Source organism: Erpetoichthys calabaricus, chromosome 9 (assembly GCF_900747795.2).
Source record: "Erpetoichthys calabaricus chromosome 9, fErpCal1.3, whole genome shotgun sequence".
In the NCBI taxonomy this organism is placed as follows: Eukaryota; Metazoa; Chordata; class Cladistia; order Polypteriformes; family Polypteridae; genus Erpetoichthys; species Erpetoichthys calabaricus.
This window is the reverse complement of record NC_041402.2, coordinates 102,720,018-102,740,587: the sequence shown is the minus strand read 5'-3', so window position 1 is coordinate 102,740,587 and position 20,570 is coordinate 102,720,018. Positions and strand designations below refer to the sequence as shown.

Below are 20,570 nucleotides of genomic sequence, written 5' to 3'. Positions count from 1 at the left end.
TGCAGGGTTTCATGGGTGCCACCAGGTCAAGCTGTTGGGAAGCACTGTCCCAACTTTGGAAGGTTTCCGCATGACAAAGTGTTTTCTTTGGGCAATGTCCTTTCACTGGTAGTACTTCCAGGTCCAATATAAAAGAGGATGCCTTACCTCACTCGGGGAGGAGTAAGGTGACACTTGCCTTGGGAGGTTTGAAGGAAAGAGAAAGAATTGTGTTAATTGTGGAAGAAGCCTGTTCAAAGGTATTGGGCTAAATAAGATAAGGTCTATTTGAGTCTGTGTCTGTTCTAGTTGTGTCACACACAAACAATATATAGTATATTTAAATAATAATTAACCAAATTAAATGTTTCACATTTTGGGTAAATTTTTGTAGCTTTATAGTAGCTACTAGTTTTCAAACATAAATATGTTATTCACCTATTTATAAAGTTATTTATTACATCAATCCAAAAAATGTCTGTATAATGGCATTCACAATAACAGGTGTAATAATATTTCTCAATTGTTTTTACAGAATACACAGTGTACATTTAAGTTAATTTTATATTTAACAAAATATGTTTTAACTTGGTAAGATTTGTGCAGTTATTTGACTGATCTCTCCTTCACTTTATTTATTAGGAAAAATATCTGGAGTAAAAGACAACAGTATCTCTAAACTGAAACTTCGAAAATCTGAAACTTTTTGAGTGCCAAAATGATACCACCTATGTTGCCTATATATACAGTATATACTGTATATATATATATATATATATATATATATATATATATATATATATATATATATATATTTTACTGGTGAACAGATGATAGTAATATATGTTCGGGTTCCTAATGGATTTAAGCATTCTGAGCTCTATGGGTCTGGTTCCTCATGAAACTGAGTGCCACAAAAGCTACAACACATGTTTCGTGGCTGAGTGTTTTCCCCCATGAACTGCTATGAAGCTAAAACACATGATCGACAAACTGTGTTGAAAGCACCACAATGTACAATCATATGATTGACTACCAGGTGGATGTGTCCCCAGTGAAGCACTGTGAGCAAAACAGTAACACTTGAGTGGCAGTTCAAATGTGCTGCATGGCACCTGCAAAGACAAAAGAAAAAAAAACAGGATGCGAAAAATGCTAAATTCCACACCAGGGTTCTCTTTAAAAAACTTTGCTTGGATTCAAGTGTGAAAATATGCGTATGCCAAAAAATAGGAAAATGCGAATGCCAAAAAACCTGCTGTACACACATTTCTATCCAATTTACCATCATAAACCACAATCTTCTTGTAAATGTGCATTCATGATCGCACATAAAACTCAAAATGACATCACAAATGGTTTGTGCGTTAATGGAATGGAACTCCTTATAGTTAACATCCATCCATCCATCCATTTTCCAACCCGCTGAATCCGAACACAGGGTCACGGGGGTCTGCTGGAGCCAATCCCAGCCAACACAGGGCACAAGGCAGGAAACAATCCTGGGCAGGGTGCCAACCCACCGCAGTCATAGTTAACAAAACAACTTCATTCTTGCTAGGTGCCCTTACTGCAATATGAGTGCAGTAAAGTGCTCTGATTACTTTTGGGAAAATGGACACTGCTGCAAATTGCTTTTTTATGTTGGCAAAAACATATTATGTTTCATGTATGCACTACTGTATGGAAACCAAATTTAGCATCTCATCAGTTGGTTAATAGCTTCCAGCATAATGTGCATGATGGAATGAAGATGACTTATTTATTTAATGTTCCTGCTGGGTTCTCCCAGGAGTATTCAGGACATTGCCAAGGCCCGACCAATGGATCCTCCTGGAGGAAGACATCCCTCGCGGGGTTGGCCGCTTCGAACCATGGTTCTTCGCTGGGCGGGGAAGTACTGTGGGATATGGCTGGCTGTTCATCCTGGCCAATACCCCCAGGCCACCAGATGGAGCCCTCCCTGCAGCATGGAGGTGCCCCGAATGCAGGCAGGGAATTATGGACATTGGAGTTTTCCTTCACAGCCCTGCTGGATACCATGAGGGTAGCCAGAGGATGCTGCAGGGAGGCATAAGGATTTTTATGTGCCCTATAACCTGGAAGTATGTTTTAGTCACAGCGACAGAGGAAATGACGAACTTTCAGGATGAAGAAGAGGAGTTTTCATCTGACCCGGAAGTGCTGGGAAGTCACATGGACTGAGGGATCAGAAGCACTTCCGGGTCATGAACTATAAAAGGATTATGGGAGATCCCAGCAGTGAGCTGAGTCGGGAGGAAGGGTGGCAATGCGTCTGGGAGTGGAGGATTGTTTATTGATTGAGAGTATTGTAGTGATTTATGAGTACTGTGGAGTGGAGGGTGCTTGGTGCACATTGTTGTCCTAATAAAGACAATTATTGGACTTGTAGCTGGTGTCTGGCGTCTGATCAGAGGGTTCAAGGGAGCGATAGCGCCCCCTATCTGTCACAATTGCTTAATGGAAATATTGAGTCAATGTAGATGTTTTCATAATTTAAAGAAGGAAGAACTGAGTTATTACTCTTAACAGCACAAGGTTGTAAAATTCTCACCCCAGTAGGAAATTCACTAAACACATCTGCATAATGCTCAAGTGTGATTGGCAAATTATATTCATTCATAAATTCAGTCTTTGTGCATAACTAATAATATACCTGTGTCAAACTAACTTTTAAAAGCAATGCTTCATTTTAAAATGTCATATCACTATTGTTCCATATAAAGTTTTAATATAGTGAAAAGACAGTTCAACCTGGAATAGACAGGCACATAATTTTACTTTTTATGTATAAAAGGACAATTTACAAAACTAACAGAAAGACATAAAAGCATAATAGGACATCTTTGGCGAATTCCTCTGTTGTATTTTACACTTGTACCAATGGATAAGTGTGTGATTTTTGAGCACCCAAGTAATGAGTTTTTTTTTCTTTTTAGTATAATTCATGTAATGTAATAAGGTCACCCAAACAGGGGAATGAAAGACAGAAAGACTTCTCTGATTCAAAATGAAGTTAAGAGAAGTTTATAAGCTGAGTTATGTAATACAGTATAGAGGCTAGAGACTAGATGGGAAAAAAGAATAAAATAGGTAGTAAATAGGGTGAGCTGAAAAAGCAGAGGAAAGAGAAATACCATATGTTCTCATTTTTATTTACAAATGAATTGAATGTTGAGGAAAGAAAATAAAAATAAGACTAGAGAGAATTGAATAACAGGTGTCCAGCATTACTAAACAGGCCATCAAGTGCACTAGCTTCTGCAGTCTGCCAAATTAGATAAATACATGGGTGGCCACCATTGTTAAGGGCATTGTTATTAAAAATGTGCTATTTTACAACAGCACAAATATGTCTCTCCAAACAATTCCAAATTTGAGGGCATGGGAAATGATAGAGGATTCAGTATGCAAGAAGGTGTAGGGGGAAAGGAATAACCAGTACCAAAATAGGACAAAGGATGAAGGACCAGTGGGAGTATTCCATAAACAGGAATAATCAGAGGAGACTACCGTACCAATCAATACAGAAATATCCACTCTTAGGGAGGTAAAGTGTTTAATGGGTTTAATGTAAACAGGCTTGCTGAGTCAAATTATAATTGGCAAGAGGGAGGATTTTGCCCAGTTACCTTAGTTAGCAGAGTTGGATTTCGTAAGTTAAAACAGGTCTAAGATAACAGGAACATCTAATGAAATATTGCCTAAGATGTTCTAAATAAAATAGAACATCATTCACAGCATAGAGGGAAATTCAAAGAGAAAAACCATGACAAAATATAGGTATCAATAACAAAGATTTACAAATTGTTATCACCAATGACTGAAGGAATAGATTAAAGAGGGAAGGAGAAAGTGGACATCCCTGTCTGGCCCCATTTAAAAAAGGGAATGAATTGGAAATTAGAATTTGTGGCGAAAACTGTTGAGGAGAAGAAGTGTCATGTTTTGATCAATTTTGAAATTAACTTTTGAATACAGTAATCCCTCGCTATATCGCGCTTCGACTTTCGCGGCTTCACTCTATCGCGGATTTTATATGTAAGCATATTTAAATATATATCGCGGATTTTTCGCTGGTTCGTGGGTTTCAGTGGACAATGGGTCTTTTAATTTCTGGTACATGCTTCCTCAGTTGATTTGCCCAGCTAATTTCATACAATGGACGCTATTAGCAGATGGCTGAGAAGCTACCCAATCTCAGCACGTATTACGTATTAAATAAAACTCCTCAAATATATTGTGAGCACAGGGGCTGTTCGCACCCCTAGATGATACGGTCGCTCGTCTAAAAAACGCTGAAAGACTACCTTCACATTGCTCCCTTCCTTGCTGGGCTTACTTGTGCTTACTTTGTTGCGCGATATGCTTCCCGCACGGTGCTTCGCATACTTAAAAGCTCAAACGGCCCTATTGATTTTTGATTGTTTGTTTTCTCTCTTTCTCTCTTGCTCTGACATTCTTTGCTCCTGACGGAGGGGGTGTGAGCAGGGGGTCTGTTCGCACCCCTATAGGATACGGACGCTCGTCTAAAAAATGCTGAAAGACTACCTTCACATTGCTCCCTTCCTTGAAGCTGCTTTGTCAAGCGAAATGCTTCCCGCACTGTGCTTCGCATACTTAAAAGCCCAAAAAGCACCTATTGATTTCTGATTGTTTGCTTTTCTCTCTCTCTCTGACATTCTCTGCTCCTGACGCGCAGTCCTTTGAAGAGGAAGATATGTTTGCATTCTTTTAATTGTGAGATGGAACTGTCATCTCTGTCTTGTCATGGAGCATGTTTAAACTTTTGAAAAAGAAACAAATGTTTGTTTGCAGTGTTTGAATAAAGTTCCTGTCTCTCTACAACCTCCTGTGTTTCTGTGCAAATCTGTGAATCAAGCATGACAATATAAAAATAACCATATAAACATATGGTTTCTACTTCGCGGATTTTCACCTTTCGCGGGGGGCTCTGGAACGCAACCCCCGCAATCGAGGAGGGATCACTGTATCATTCTTTCCATCACCTATCACAAGAAAAGGTCACTTCATATGATCAAAAGCCTTCTTGGTATCAAATGAGAGGGGCACTGCTATAGTCTTCAGTTCCTGGGCAGAATGAATGACATGCAGAATCCTCCAGACATTCCCTGAATCTAGCCAGGAGATAGTGAAGCAAGTTTCATCAGATTGAGCCAATGTAACTGACAGGCAAGGTCCATAGCTAAACAAAAAATCATTGTCACTTTCAGACACATGCTGCATGTGGCAGGGATTCCGGGCCATCACATGACTATAAGACCACACCACCTGTCTGTGATAATGATGCCTCCCTTCCAGATCTTCTAAAGAACTTTGTCATATGGTCTGATGTCTTGAATGACATACCTGTGACTCCATCCCTCCACATACAGGTACAGGTACTGTGTTTTGTTTGATGAGGTACCACATGAGAGATTGGACATCTAACTAAAAGAAGTGAGATTTCAGGGTGTAGTGTGTAGATGGCAGTGCATGCTCCCAACATATATCTCTCTCTCTGTAGAATGGCTTGGCTAAAATACCATGGTCTTCTGCTCTTTTTTTTTTTTACACTTCATGGAATCCATTTTAAAAAACAATTAGATCTGCATATTATACCTTATCTCATACAAGATTTATTTTGAGATGCATGGCCTGGCCTTAACATATTGCTAACACTAATCAGAGAACAATAGGGTGTAACATTACTATGGCTTTGTGCATCTGACCCCTTTGTTGATTTACTATATTTTCAATGGATTTAGTTTTGAATATTAACAAAGGGCTTGAGGAGATGCTTTTAATTTTTAAAGCTTGACTGCCTAAATAAATCGATAAAAACATGATCAAAATCAGTTAACAGAGAGTGAGTCACAATATATTTTAAAAGCCAAGGGCAAAAAGCAGTCATATTCAGGCTTTGATCATTAAGAATGAGTTTGAAATCAGTCACCATATCTAAAGTGCAATACAATATTCAAAGTCATAACAAAACAAAGTCAAAAACACAAAGCAAAAAATCTGATAACAAACCACTCAAAAAACTAACTTTCTTGCATTATAGCATTTCTTCTGCATTTCAAAGCAGACAGGTTCTGAGCATGTGGTTCACTCTTTTAACATGCACACAAAGTACCCCAAAGCAGATATTCCACAATGGTGGTGTTTAATGATACTACTACAAACAAACAGTATACCTGAAATAATCTGAAAAAAGTAAGCCAGGTGAACACAGAACAAAATCATTATTTTTTGCTATTGAATCAGGTCAGGTAGTTAGCTGAGTTTACTGCTGATGGAAACAAAATGTCAACCTGAGAACAGCTGGTTGCATGTTTTTTTTTCAACTCCTAGTTGTATGCTAGTATTGAAACAAGATGGCAGAACAATCCTTTTTGGAGAAAATTTATGGAAAAAGTACATTAAGAAGCTAAAAAGGCAGCCAGTACTGAAGAATGTACCCTTGAGAGTGCGGTGTTATGGGTCCACAGCTCTTCCAGCAAAGGCCAGTTCGTTTTTAAATGAATAATCACCACGCTTGTGGCTTAGCGAGGGGGCGTGATGGCTCTAGCAAGCCGCAGGGCGATCTGCGGTGTGGGCGTTTTTCACCTAAGTGCACAGGAGAGGGACTACCCACATCCATGATTGTTCCTGTGGCTAATGGGCTGCAGCTGCTATGTCCTCTCTGCATATATAGAGAAACCCGAGATGGTTAGGGGAGGAAAAGAAGAAAAAGAGAACAAGGGATAAAGAAAAAAGAAAGAATGGAGGTTGCAGGAAGCAATGGAGAAAGAGAGAGAAGACAGGAAGCAGGTGGAGAGAGCCGGTGTGAGGAAGGAGAACGAGCAAGTTGGAGAAAACAGGCAGCTGGGAGGAGAGCCCATGAGGGGAGTGTTTGGCCGACACTCAGTGGGGCTGAGAAAGTAGTCACTCCAGCTGAGCGATTTAGGAGCTGGAGTGACCAGTGGAGGAGTCGACTGACCGTAGAAGGCAGCGGGAGTCGATGAGGCTTTGGACTGGTTTAGCCTCAGCGTGAGCTCCTTGGCCGCTGGGGAATTGACCAACGTCTCGGTCCGGTTGGGAGCCCGACGAAGCCAAGGATCGAGGGCTACCGGACCTGATTGAATGGCAGCTGTTCCTGCAGGTAGGCGACTCTCCTGTAGAGCAGCCCAGATGGGTGTAGCAGGGGAGCCGCCATGGTAACAGAAGACACTGGGCTTTTTGGTTTTAACATATTGCTTCCTGTGACATTTTACCTCGTGGTTTTTTGAAGAGTTTTTCTATTGGTTTTAACCTCCACATGTTTTATGGATTATTTATTTATTTAATGAAGACTTTGAAGCACTGCACTTGATTTGAACATTGTTGCACTTTGTTTTCGTTGACTGTTTGAATAAAAGCACTTTGCACATTTTATACATCATCCCCTTGCTCAATTGTTATTGCCTGACTGTCTAGCTCATCGGTGACATTACCGACGGTGTTGGGTTCAAGGGCTCCCTAACAGCCTATGGGAGCACGGAGCTGACCCCGCATCATCACAGAAAGTAAAGAAAAAAAGGAAGAAGAAAAATGGGACCAAACCAAAACCGGTAGAATTTGTTTATTCTGAGTTGCCATCGGTGCTGGAGATGCATACAATAATGTTTAGCAAAGCAGTCCTTAGGAAATTGCTTGAGTCTAAAGTATAAATAGTCAGTGCTTGAACTGAAGATGCACTGGGAAAAAACAAAGCTTTGTGACTTTCATGTCACATGACCCATAAGCAACATCCTGCAATCATGTAAAAATAGTTACAAAGAGGCAGCAACCAAACAAAAAATATGTCACAAAATGGTAATGTCATCGTGATAAAATTAAATAGACATTTAAAAATAAAAAAAAATAAAAAATGACCCAACACATTAAAAAATGGCAAAATGTGAAATAAAAAATCATAATAAAAAATATAACAATATAAGTGTTTGGATTCAGCGGGTTAGAAAATGGATGGATGGAAAACATGAAATATATAAAAAAACAACTACCACAACATCTTCTGCTTCAGTAGTGATTTGTCATTTTTCTCTTTAATTCTTAACGCATCTTTCAACCATAACTGTCTGAAATTTGGTAGAAATTAAAAAGTGCTATTTTATTTGTAATTTTAATAAGTTAAGTTTAAGGTGTGGTGCAAAATTCTTAAACTGGGCAAATACATAAAGTATTAAAAGAATAACAACAGACTGATCTTTTAATATGTCGTTTTCCAGTCTTCTTTTTACAACCCCAGCAGAAAGTTCTGATCATAATAGAAAGCTACAAATATATTCTAACTACATACTGGGCAGAGATATATATCAAACTCATCTGTTCAATGCTTTAAGCGTCATTATTGAAACAAAATACATAATGTAATGATTGGGAAATTAACTATTGGGATATAGATTAACTTGTAATACATTTCAAGTTACATTCTGATGTGCAAATACATTTTTGTGTTATTAATGACAGCTAAAACACTCATGTTAACATTTGCAAAATGTGTTAAAAATGTTTGTTTATGACAGCAGCCCAACAGATTAACAGTTGATGAAGTATGGTTCTGTACTATGTAACTTTCTTTTAAATGTGTGTAAGGGATACCACATCAGGACCAGTGTCCCAGCTAGACTTGATTTGGGATTCTTACCTGGCTGGGACACCCATAGCACAGAAGGACTGGGAAGAGCAATATGTTCAGGTTATTGTATTCTCCCATATGCTAGATGGCAGCATCCCTGTGCTTCGGTACCTATTCGGACACCCGCAGGGAATGCTGGGAATTGTAGTCCAGGAGCACAACCCTGCTGGGGTCTTAGGGTGTTACACTCCCTATTCTTTGGGACTTCCACATGGCCTAGAAGTGCTTACAATGGGCGAAGCTCTGACACCGGAAGTACTCCTGGGTCGTCAGTAAAAGAGATCGCACTGCCTTTTCCAGGTGAGCTGGAACCTGAAGCAGAGACAGGCAGCAGTGTGGTGAAGAGAGAAGAAGCGACAACTTGTATAATTCTTTATACAAGGGATTTTGTAATAAATCTCTGTTTTGCACCTGGGACTTGTTTTGTGTATTCACAATTGAGGTTTGGGGCTCTATGGCACCCCCTATCTTTCACATGTGGTTAATTGTGCTTTACACTCATATCCAATGTCTGTCGAATGTAACCACTTATCAGGATGTCATGAAATCTAAGAATTCTGTCATTCATCAAATGCAACATAGAATCTCATTAAGAAAATATCCTGCTTTGGCAGCCTCAGGGAAAAAAAAAAACTAAAAAGAGAAGAGAAAAACCTCATTTTTGAATAACGTTTGGCAAATTTGCAGAGTGAAAAATAATTTAAAGAACTATACAAGGAAGAAAGTATGACCATAGCTTTCTAAAACAATGGAAGTAATAGAAGATAAAAAAGAAATGGGTAGAGTACAGATGGACAGTGAAGAATAGGTGTGGAGATCCAACTCCTTGATCTAAGAGTTTTAAGCATTAAAAAAATTATTCAGAGCAAATGAAAAACAAAGCAGAGAAAACAACAGGGGTTGAAAAACTCACAGACATTTTTCTATGAATACCCAGAATTAATTTACTCCACAGAGGAGAGGGACTCCCAGTAGCTGTTTTTGGACATTTAGACTAGTAAAATAGCAACAGTAAACCAGCTTGGGATCTCAAATACTGCTACTAGTCGGGGAATGAAGCAAATGCAATTACTATATTTAAAATACTACAAAAAAAACAAAAAAAAAACAAGAAGGTATTGTAAATTGTAACAGTAATTTAAATCTGTCTACACTAAAGCAAGTAAAGGTATGAAGCAGCTGAATCCCAAAATGATTCAGAAACATTAAATATTGATTCAGGCAGTATTTGAGTCTTAAATGTGGTTATGGCATGAAAAAATCTAAAAATCACAAAAGGAAGCACTAACCTAAATTTAACCTAAACATAAACTGCTGAAAGCCATTATAGTGCATTGCTAATGGTTAATTAGCAGAAGCAATAGATAACTACTGCTTTAATTTACATTACATTTATGTTAAAAAAAAACAAAAACGTTTCTAATAATTAGACCAATACAATTTCAGTCTTACTAGATATTGGATTTTCAGAAGCTTGTTCCAGATGGACTACACAAGCATGAGATGGTAATTCACCCTACACTTTAAGTTCATTGATGCTAAATTGAAAAAGGTGGTAGCTAGCCTGCATTTTATTAAAGAATTAGCTTTATCTGTCCAGTTGTCCTTTAGAGAAAATCCCCTAAAATGGTAGAGGAGGGGACTTCTGTCATAAGATGCAGAGAAAGTTGGAAAACGCTCATATAAAACCACAAAAGGTGCACACTGTGGAGGGGCGTTGAACCTACAGTTAGAGGTATCCAAACATGTTTAAATTCTGGAGGGTCTGGACACCAACTCTGATAACTCTGAAGTGCTAAGCAAGAATGAGAAACCCCACTATGTCACCTTTAAACCATCCCCTCAATAAGTAATCAGTAGTCTAAGTAGGGCACTCATTTATTAGGAGTACTGACACACTGGTTTGATATAGATATAGTGCATTTTGTGTAGTGGTTTGCCTTTCTAGTTCCTAGGAAGGAGACCTCCGTGTATGTGTGGCTAAGGGCCTGGTCAGATATCATTGTCTATGGTTTAATAAATGTGTTATGGTGTATAAAATCTCCAAATTATTCTCTATATTTTTATTATTATATTTTGCTCAATCCCAACAAGATATGGTGTGGCGGAAGTGCTGCCCTTGCACCTGGAAGCACTCCCTGGAAGGTCCTTCCTCCACCTTCCCAGGTGTGGCGGAAGTGCAGGTTTCTCAGGCTCCACGATGGTTGGGGCGCCCACGGGCCCCTATATGTTTGAGCCTCCTAGCTCGGTCCCTGTGGTCCCCTCCTTATTGTGGTATAGCGAGTCCACAGCTGCCATCAAAGGCCCGTTTTAAAATAAATAAATAATCGCACTTGCGGCTTAGCGAGGGGGCATGGTGGTTGTGTGGCTGAAGCAGTTCTCAGGGCGATTCGCGATGTGGGCGTTTCTCACCTAAGTGCACAGGTGGGAGACCGCCTGCATCCGTGATTGTTCCTGAGGCTGCTAATTTGCTACAGCTGCCATGCCTTCTTGATAAAATAGAAGCGTGAGTCGGCTAGGGAGAAATGAAAGAGAGAACGATTACGAACGGAGTTTGTAGAAGAAAGCAGGACGCAGGGGAGAGAGAGAGAAAGTCGGTGCGGGAGAGCGAGTGAGCGAATGCAGGCTCGCGTTGCAGCTGTGCAAGAAGCCTGGGTGTTGGGCCGACACCCGGGAGTAGTAATAGTGGTCACTCCCGCTGAGTGATCATGTAGCGGGAGTGACCAGTGATGAAGGGCGGATGACTCTCCGCAGAAGGCAGTGGGAGTCAGGACTTGGGACGTGGTGTCCCCAGCGTAAGAGCCCTGGTCGTTGGGGAATCCCAAGTCACTGTTTGGCGGGGCCTACCGGAGCCAGGGATCGGTAAGGCGAACCGAACAGTAGGACAGTGGAGAGAAGCCCAGCTGCAGGTAGGGAGACTCCCCTATTGAGAAGCCCAAACGGGAAGCAGGGGAGCCGTCAGGTAGAAGACACCAGGCTTTTAAATGTTTCAAAAGACTGCTTTCTGCATTATTTTAACCTTGTTGTTTTTAGAAGATTTTTTTTCAAATGGTTTTTAACCTCCACAATTTCACGTCTGCTTTTATGGATTATTTATTTAAGGATGACTCTTTATGAAGCACTGCACTTTATTTAATTTGAACACTGTTTTGTTTTGATTATTGTTTTAAATAAAAGCACTTGGCACTTTTGTACACCATCCCCTTGCTATGTTGTTGCCTCACTGCTTAGCTCATCGGTAGCATTACTGATGGTGTCGGGTTAAGGGCTCCCGGACAGCAGATGGGAGCATGCAGCAAACCCGCATCGTCACACTTATCCAGAGAGGTTGCTTCCTCGTGGCCCGGGGGACGTACAGACTGCCTTCCGGTCCTTCTAGGCATCCCAGCTGGGTCTGGCCCCCAGCCTCCTGCGACAAGGCATTATAATAAAAAAGGCATATCCTCTTCCCTTACACATCACTTTTATAACCGCTGTTTACAGCATAGTGCTAAAATGGTTTTACAGCCTGGGAAAGGAAGGCTGAGCCAATACCTCAGGATATTGATTACTTTATGGATGGACATCTGGGACAACAATTTGGTTTACAGTCTGGGGAAAGATAGATTAAAGAGTTTGAGCAAAATTCATCCATCATATTGACAGCCAGCCAATCAGGTGTATACAACACTCATGTGTTGTGAAACCACGGCATGAAACTTTATAATAAATATTTCTCATTTGAAAGCAACGTCAGAAGAGAAACAGTGACGACAGAAGAGTGATGTCAGAGAAGAAAACAAAGACATGTATGACCAGTTTTCATCCGATAGTCAGTTAACAGCACTTTCATGAACATCGATTGCTAAATCAAATGCCGCCCTGGGACATTCATCCTTGTCATCTGTAACTTTTTCATAAGCTTTTTGTAAGACTATTTTATCCAGACTTTTCTATCAGTACCTATTTTCTATTATTCTTTGTTCCAGTGGTATTATTATTATTCATGTAGTAAATACCATGCTGCTTTTAACTTTCTATGCTTCGTCTTATGTCTATAGAGTGAGTGAAATAATAAGGTGGGTTTCTTTGAGCACCTGGTGTAGCCAGAGATTTGCCATTACCTCTGTGCTGCGAGGTTTATTAAGGCTGCGAGTGATAGCTCCACTCAATAGTAGGGAACAGTACGTAAAGTAAGGTATTCTTGGCTGATAAATGGCCCATAGTCAGGAGTGCTGAGCCTTTGTATGTTTAAATGTATTCTTGTAGACCAAAAGTAATATTTAGGTCTGAGATATCATTAAAACATTGTATGTTGTTTGTGCCAATAATAAGTAAGTCTCCTGAAGTGTTGAGAGAGTGACAGGCTGTGTTATTCCTAAAGCACTTGTGTGGTTTAAAGTGCTAAAGGTTAATCAGCATGTGTGTGTCATTCTTGGGGCACTGTTGTGGTTAGGGTCTGTGTGTATGCGTATAGCTATGTATGTGTGTGTTCATCTTAAACTGTAACAGTAAAGGTTAAGTACAGGGAAATACTACGATAATACATTTTTTGGTGCAGATGAGCAGGGTTACTGGAGTAATCATGTGTTGCATTTTTGTGTGTTTGGTTACATTTTTCAAAGACAGGGATGCATCATTCACAGCGAATATGCTATAATCGCATGCTGGCATACAGCTGGCACAAGTCAGCTTGCATCAACAGCATTTCCAAAGATTTTTAGGTGTACGGCAGAATCAGCTGTTACAGCTGTGTTTTCTCTACTAAAAACAGAAGCAGCAGCGTGTGTAAAAATTAATTTAGTGTAAGTTATCCAAGAGAAATATTAATAGAAAAGTTAACACGGAAGTTACGAATCAGCAGGAGGAAGAGATCTCAAATCAGTAAAAGACTAAAATTGTTTGTTATAATGATAAAAACGTTAAAAATAAAGCAAAATGATTTGGTGTTTTAAATAATGGCAAAAAATATAGTCTGAAACCTGTTTTAATCCTAGAGATAGGGATAAGGGTAAAATATAAAGATACATTATTTACAATAGACTGGCAAGATTTAAAAGGTGGAAAGCATTCATTTAGTAAGAAGATTTCATTGCAAGTCTGTTTCTGTGGAGAATGAGACCACATTTAGTGAGAATATCTGAAATGAAATAAAATGCTATTTAAAGACGTTAATGAAAGTGTATTAAAAGCACCTAAATGCTAAAAATAGGATTAGTATACAACTTTATATGAATATTAAAAAGGCAAGTTTACATAGGAATATTATAGTAATGTTGGGCTTTAATGATCCTAATATGACTATAATAGGAAAAAAACAACAAAAATCAGAGGAAAGGAACAGGAATTCATTAATATAAAGACCCAATGAACCTTTAAAATACCAACAAGAAGAGGAGGAGCCTGTTTAGATTTATTAATCAAGACAGAACACATAGTGCAGAAGTTATTAATGTTAGGAGCTAATGATTGTAAGTTTTGCTATGTTTTCCCAATAGTGCTATTATAAAACTTAAAACTGTTAAATTTAATTTTAGTAAAGCAACTTTTACGCAGATGTAGCAAGTCTAACAGAAAGTGGAATGCCGTATTAGGTATGGAGTTAACTATGGGGACCATGGAATTGGTTTAAGTCAATATTTCACACAATACATAAGATATTTCACAATTTTGAAGCAGCAGTGGTTTAGTAAGGAACTGAGAAAGAAATCACTAGAAGAAAAAGAAGAACAAAAATGATGAAGCATATTAAGAATAGTAAGGGGAAAATAAAATATTGTGTAAGGAAAGTGAAACACTAAATTCTCTAAGTTCCTTTTTTAAGCCTACAAATGTGAAGACTATGGAAACCTTATAGTAACTAGAGTGAAAACTGATGAAGTCTTAGATGATGATGATGACTAGATTACAGACAGAAGTACAACAATAATTAAAAAGGCTGTTTTTCAAAATTGATCTTGGTAAATTTCTAAAGACCATAGATTAGAAAATTAGCCTGATCCTAGTAACAACAGGTCAGTAACATGTTAGGTGAAAAATAAATGGAAATAATTATTAAAGACAAACATGAGCAAAACACATTAAACACCATATAGGTGTATTAGCAAACTGTCAACATGGGTTTAGACAGTGGTGATTCTGCTTCACAAATAAAATGTTGTTACGGAAACAACAAAAACATCTGAGGGAGGCATACAATATTATTTATCTCAATATTTAAGCATTTCATAGGGTACCACAAAAAAAGGTAGTGCTATAACTGAAAGACATAGGGATATGAGTTGTAGATGCAGGGATCAATGGGTTTTGGTTCAGTTAGAGTTAGAGTGAGACAGATACCAAGGAGATATGGTAGGAGCCAGAACACCTCCAGGCTACATAGTGGTTGTCTATGATTTCTTCTCATAGAATACAACAAATCACCTCTTGTGGAAACAGAGTATGGCCAAAAAAAGGGTTGGGAAGAAGCTGAAGACGAGTAAGCTGACTGTGAAATGTAGGGCAAACATATAAACCTCAGTTGAGAAGAAAATTGGAATAAATGCTAACTTCCTAACATTGCCATGATTAATTAAAAAATCCATCATCCATCCATTTTCCAACCCGCTGAATCCGAACACAGGGGTCTGCTGGAGCCAATCCCAGCCAACACAGGGCAGGAACCAATCCTGGGCAGGGTGCCAACCCACTGCAGGACACACACAAACACACCCACAGCACACACTAGGGCCAATTTAGAATCGCCAATCCACCTAACCAGCATGTCTTTGGACTGTGGGAGGAAACCCACGCAGACACAGGGAGAACATGCAAACTCCACGCAGGGAGGACCTGGGAAGCGAACCCAGGTCCCCAGGTCTCCCAACTGCGAGGCAGCAGTGCTACCCACTGCGCCACCGTGCCGCCCTAATTAAAAAACTCTAAGGGAAAATACCATAAAGTAAAAGTTAGGATATTTGACTGATATTTAATTGCATTTCACCACAATGTCTTTGTCAACCCAAGACCCCAAATATTTTACATTTGTGTGGGTATGACAGCAGTATTATGGGATTCTAAATACAACATTCTGGAAAATGGCTTCTCTTCTATAGTATTTAATGCAAAGAATCAAAAATAAAGAACCAGAAAGAAAGTTATTTGTTAAAATCTCAAATTATCTGGGAAACAATAATGCCTTCTGTAGCTCCAGTTAAACACAAATACAACTGACTTTGTTGCTCAGTTTCAACTGTCCTAAGACCTGTCCTAAATCAAATGTTTGTAACATTGAACACACTGAAAAATGCTTCATTCACCCATGGTAAAGAAACCTTATACATTAAATATAACACATTTTGGGTTAAAAAAGAACATGATAGTGATATTTTTTCACTCACCCTTCTTTCAATTTTGTATCATCTTCCCAACTCCACTCTTCGGTTGTGCGGTTTTTGGAAAGACCAATCCAAAAGATGAAACCTCCTATACGTTTTGTCTCTTGTGTGATGTAATCCTAAAATGTTGAATATTCATATTATACTGTAATACTTTTATGTTTGATTTGATTTGTTACATGTGATTTGCACAGGTAATTAGTGTTATTACTCAAAACTTGTTAACTTGGGCTCATTCAATATACAATAACATTAACAAGCCCTAAAAAATATTAATAATAAAGATCATGTTTTATTTGGGCAGTCACTAACAGAAATCAGTCAGTAAGTATTGCATATAAAACTGAGGTTTACATAGTTACTATAAATTATACTTACATTACAATCATTTTGGAAGTGTCAAAAAAGAAGTGATAAAATAGAAACCCACTTCAAAATAATAATAAGAATGTTTTTTTATTAAAATACCACCTTACTCAAACCCAAGTTGTTGATGTATGACATAATAAGATGACAATAAGACACATCTCAAAAAGTAAAGAATAACAGGTCATCTAAAGAAAACATAGCATACCACAAAAACAACTGCCTAAAATGTAGAGAAGAAAAAACACAATATACAGAAACTAAGACTTAAGATGAGAAAGATACTGACAGAAAATAATTATTTTGAGTTCAGTTTTAAAAGAAGACAAGGAAGATAATGATAATGTTTTCCAAGATATGGGAGCCATAGGAGGGAAATGTACTGAATGACCTGCATCCCCATGTACATTAGTCTGCACTTAGTCTGCAGTGACTTCTCTGCCTGTCTGTCTCTCTATTACGCAGTGCTCTGTCTGTCTATGTGTTATTGATCTTAAAAATAACAGTTATAAGGACAGTTGTTCATGTTAATTCCAGTCTCAATTGTTAAAAAAAATATTTTAAAAGGAGCATCCCAGATGAAAATATAATGATCTCATTAACTGACAGTGCATACCAATTTATAAATTTTATATCCATTTGAGGTTAAAAAGAAAAAAAAAGTAACACTTTATCCCCAGCGGGGAATTGAACTCAGGTCTGCGAGGCACAGCAAGGCTGTTGCGTTTATGCAGAACAGAAATAACAAAGTTTCTAATAGTACATTGTATCTATGATGTCCAACACTAGTCAACAGTAAACAGTATGTTCATGAAAATATCTAACTTTGCTTTTGTTGCATAATCCACATGTCAAGCTGTCTAGTCATGTACACCAGATATCTGAAACACATGTGATTTTACTAAAATATATTTAAAACCTTAGTTCCAAAAAAGTTAGGATGCTGTGTAAAATGTAAATAAAAACAGAATGGAATGATTTTGCAAATCTCATAAACCCAAATTTATTCACAGTAGAACAAAGAAAACATCAAATGTTGAAAGTGAGACATTTTACTACTCGGTAATATTTTCCTGAAAAATATCTCATTTTGAATATGATGGCAGCAACAGATCTCAATAAAGTTGGGACAAGGGCAACAAATGGCAGGAAAAGTAAGTGGTACTAAAAAGAAACATCTAGAGGAACAACTGCAACTAATCAGGTTGATTGGCAACAAGTCAGTAACATGATTGGCTATAAACAGAGTATCTTAGAGAATCAGATTCTCTCAGAAGTAAAGATGGGCAGTGGTTCACCAATCTGCAAAAAAAAAAAAAAATCTTCGTCTACAACCTGTGGAACAATTTCAGAATAATGTCCTCAAGATTCTTTTCTTATAATGGTACACTTTCTCAGTTTACAACAACAACAACAACATTTATTTATATAGCACATTTTCATACAAAAAGTAGCTCAAAGTGCTTTACATAATGAAGAAAATAAAAATAAAAAACAAAATACAAAATTAAAATAAGACAAAATTAAAATAAGACAACATTAGTTAACATAGAAAAGGAGTAAGGTCCGATGGCCAGGGTGGACAGAAAAAACAAAAAAAAATTCCAGAAGGCTGGAGAAAAAAATTAAATCTGTAGGGGTTCCAGGCCACGAGACTGCCCAGTCCCCCCTGGGCATTCTACCTAACATAAATGAAATAGTCCTCTTTGTAGTTAGGGTTCTCACAGTTTAAACATGTGATATGTTTTGTGTGTTCTATCATGAATAAAATATGGGTTTATGAGATTTGCAATTCATTCCAATCTGTTTTTATTTACATTTTAAACAGCGTCCCAACTTTTTTGGAATTGGGGTTGTAAATAAACCATTTCCAGAAAATGCTCTTGTGACCAAAAATGGAAGGCACTTTACATTCTGCTCAAAAACATGAGTTTAAAAATTTTTCTTGTTCATCACTACAAATTACATGTGGTGAATAACATGTTAAATTATTTATGGGTGGAGTATTCTTTTAAGTTATGACATTCCAAAACAGACAGAAATTCATGTCCACATGTCTATTAAAGTCTCTCAGTAGAATCGTAGCAGAGCACAAAAGTGAGGTAAGTGGGAGCTATACATTTTGTTTAGAAAAAAACAAATTGCAGTCCCTCTATGCATGAGGGGTTAGTGATAAGCTGCTCCAAAAATAAAGCATCAGAATAGAGCATACAATATTTAAAGCCATGTACTCTAACGATGTTACATCCTGAAGGGCAGTCTCCTTAACTTTCAGATCATTGCAAAACACAGTAGCCATTCCACCATATACTGTATATACAGGGGTGCACAAAAGTAGGTTTACAGTTGTGAGCTCACTGGAATAATCATAACCTGCATGTCTTTTTTCCATACGAACAATTGTAAACCTACTTTTGCCCACCACGCAGAGGGTAATGTGAACTCAGAGGAAGAGGGTCATGTAGCCTGGACAGGTGGCCCTCTGCCTCCTAGCCTAAATGACCCTCTACTCCTGAGGGGACTTACAAATTTTTCCAGCCCCTGTTGCCTACCAGCCATAATGACCTTTGCTTCTCCATCAGGTACCATACCACTCCTACCTCTTTTAAGTAATATGAAACCCCTGCCTTTTTGACTATTAAGTCCCTCCACCACCTTTAAATCAGAGTTTAGGGTCTAAACAGCCCCAGGCCAGAGGCGAATGGACATCTGGTTATGTACCCATCCTATAAACCAAACCAGTCTCGTATTGCTTGTATGACCCCCAGCCTTTTTGACTGTTAATCCTCTCCACCACCTTTAAATCAGAGTTCAAGGTCTTCACAGACCTGGGCCAGAGGCGAACAAACATCTGGTCATGTACCCGCCAGGCCAGTAGCATGCACAAAGTCTCTGGGCCATCTTCTGGCCATGTGGGTGGTTAAGGCAGGGAAGGGAGAGGGGACAAAAGCTTGGCTCAAGGGCAGACTTTCAACAGATCGCAGCTAGGGGGCTGCTCAGCTACCTACAACACCCCAACCCAGAATCAGGTTGTCTACGAATGATTTAGCACTGGATTTTCCATGAACGTGCGATGGAAGAGGGAGTGGATGCTCACCCGGGCTGCTCACCAGCTCCATCTTGAATGGCCCTCTGCACTGGTACACCCCCCCACGAGGGGGAGGATGGCCTGCAACTATCCCTAGCCCACCGAGGCTCCACGGTGCTAGTGTATTGTCATGTTTAGGAGGGATTCTTGTCTAGAGGTGTTTAGTCATAATCCCGCAGATGGTAGCTTCGCACGATTGGCTCCTCAGCCAAGCACACACACCAAATGTCTGAACCTGCGGTTCCTTCGTACTGAGCAGGAGTGCTATTGCAACAACACCATCATCAGTAGGGTAAAACTAACTTGTCTCACAAGAGTCTAAACCCAGCTCACATTCCCTATTAGTGGGGGAACAATCCAACCCTTGGTGAATTATGCATCACAATGACAGGAAGAGCCTACATCAATGGATGAACAAGCAATGCTTGGCTGCCACAAGCCAATTATCTCTGTGGTAACTTTTCTGACACCTCCTGCTTGAAACCCAAAAAGCCAGAAAGATCGTGTGGCCCATGCTTTCACGGTCTGTACTCACACTGAAAATCGAGATCAAGCGAGCTTTTGCCCTTCTGCTTCACAGGAGGTTTCTGGCCTCTCTGATCTTACCTTAGGACATCTCCGTTACGTTGTGACAGGTGTACCACCCCAGTCAAACTCCCCACCTGCCACTGTCCTCAGAGCAGGTCATGCCCGAGCGTGGCTCAGATGCTTGACGTTAGAAGCAACAGCATGGGGCACCCCCTTCTGCCTCACCGGGTGATTGAAAAAAATGATAAGAGTAGTGGTATTTCACCAGCGGCGCCCTGTGTGGGGGTCTCCCACTTATTCTAAGACTCTCATGTCTCTTCACAGTGCCAGACTAGAGTCAAGGTCAACAGGAACTTCTTTACCCGCTGATTCTGCCAAGCCCATTCCCCTGGCTGTGGTTTCGCTAGATAGTAGGTAGGGACAGTAGGAATCAGCCCTATATTGCATCCCAGCCCGACCAACCCAGCCCATAGTGCCAATCCTTATCCCGAAGTTATGGATCTGGCTTGACGATTTCCCTTACTTGCATTGTTCTAACATGTCAGAGGCTGCCAAGCCCATTCCCCTG

At 39.3% G+C, this 20,570-nt stretch overlaps 1 protein-coding gene across 1 annotated transcript in view; it reads right to left on the bottom strand.

Annotated features, from left to right (window-relative positions):
* LOC114658021 (oxidized low-density lipoprotein receptor 1-like) overlaps nt 1-20,570 on the bottom strand; it is a 224,068-nt gene that overhangs the window by 13,401 nt on the left and 190,097 nt on the right. Inside the window, exon 9 of the mRNA XM_028810044.2 lies at nt 16,024-16,139. Within this exon, the coding sequence (XP_028665877.2) occupies nt 16,024-16,139 (116 nt within the window). The remainder of the gene's footprint in view (nt 1-16,023; nt 16,140-20,570) is intronic.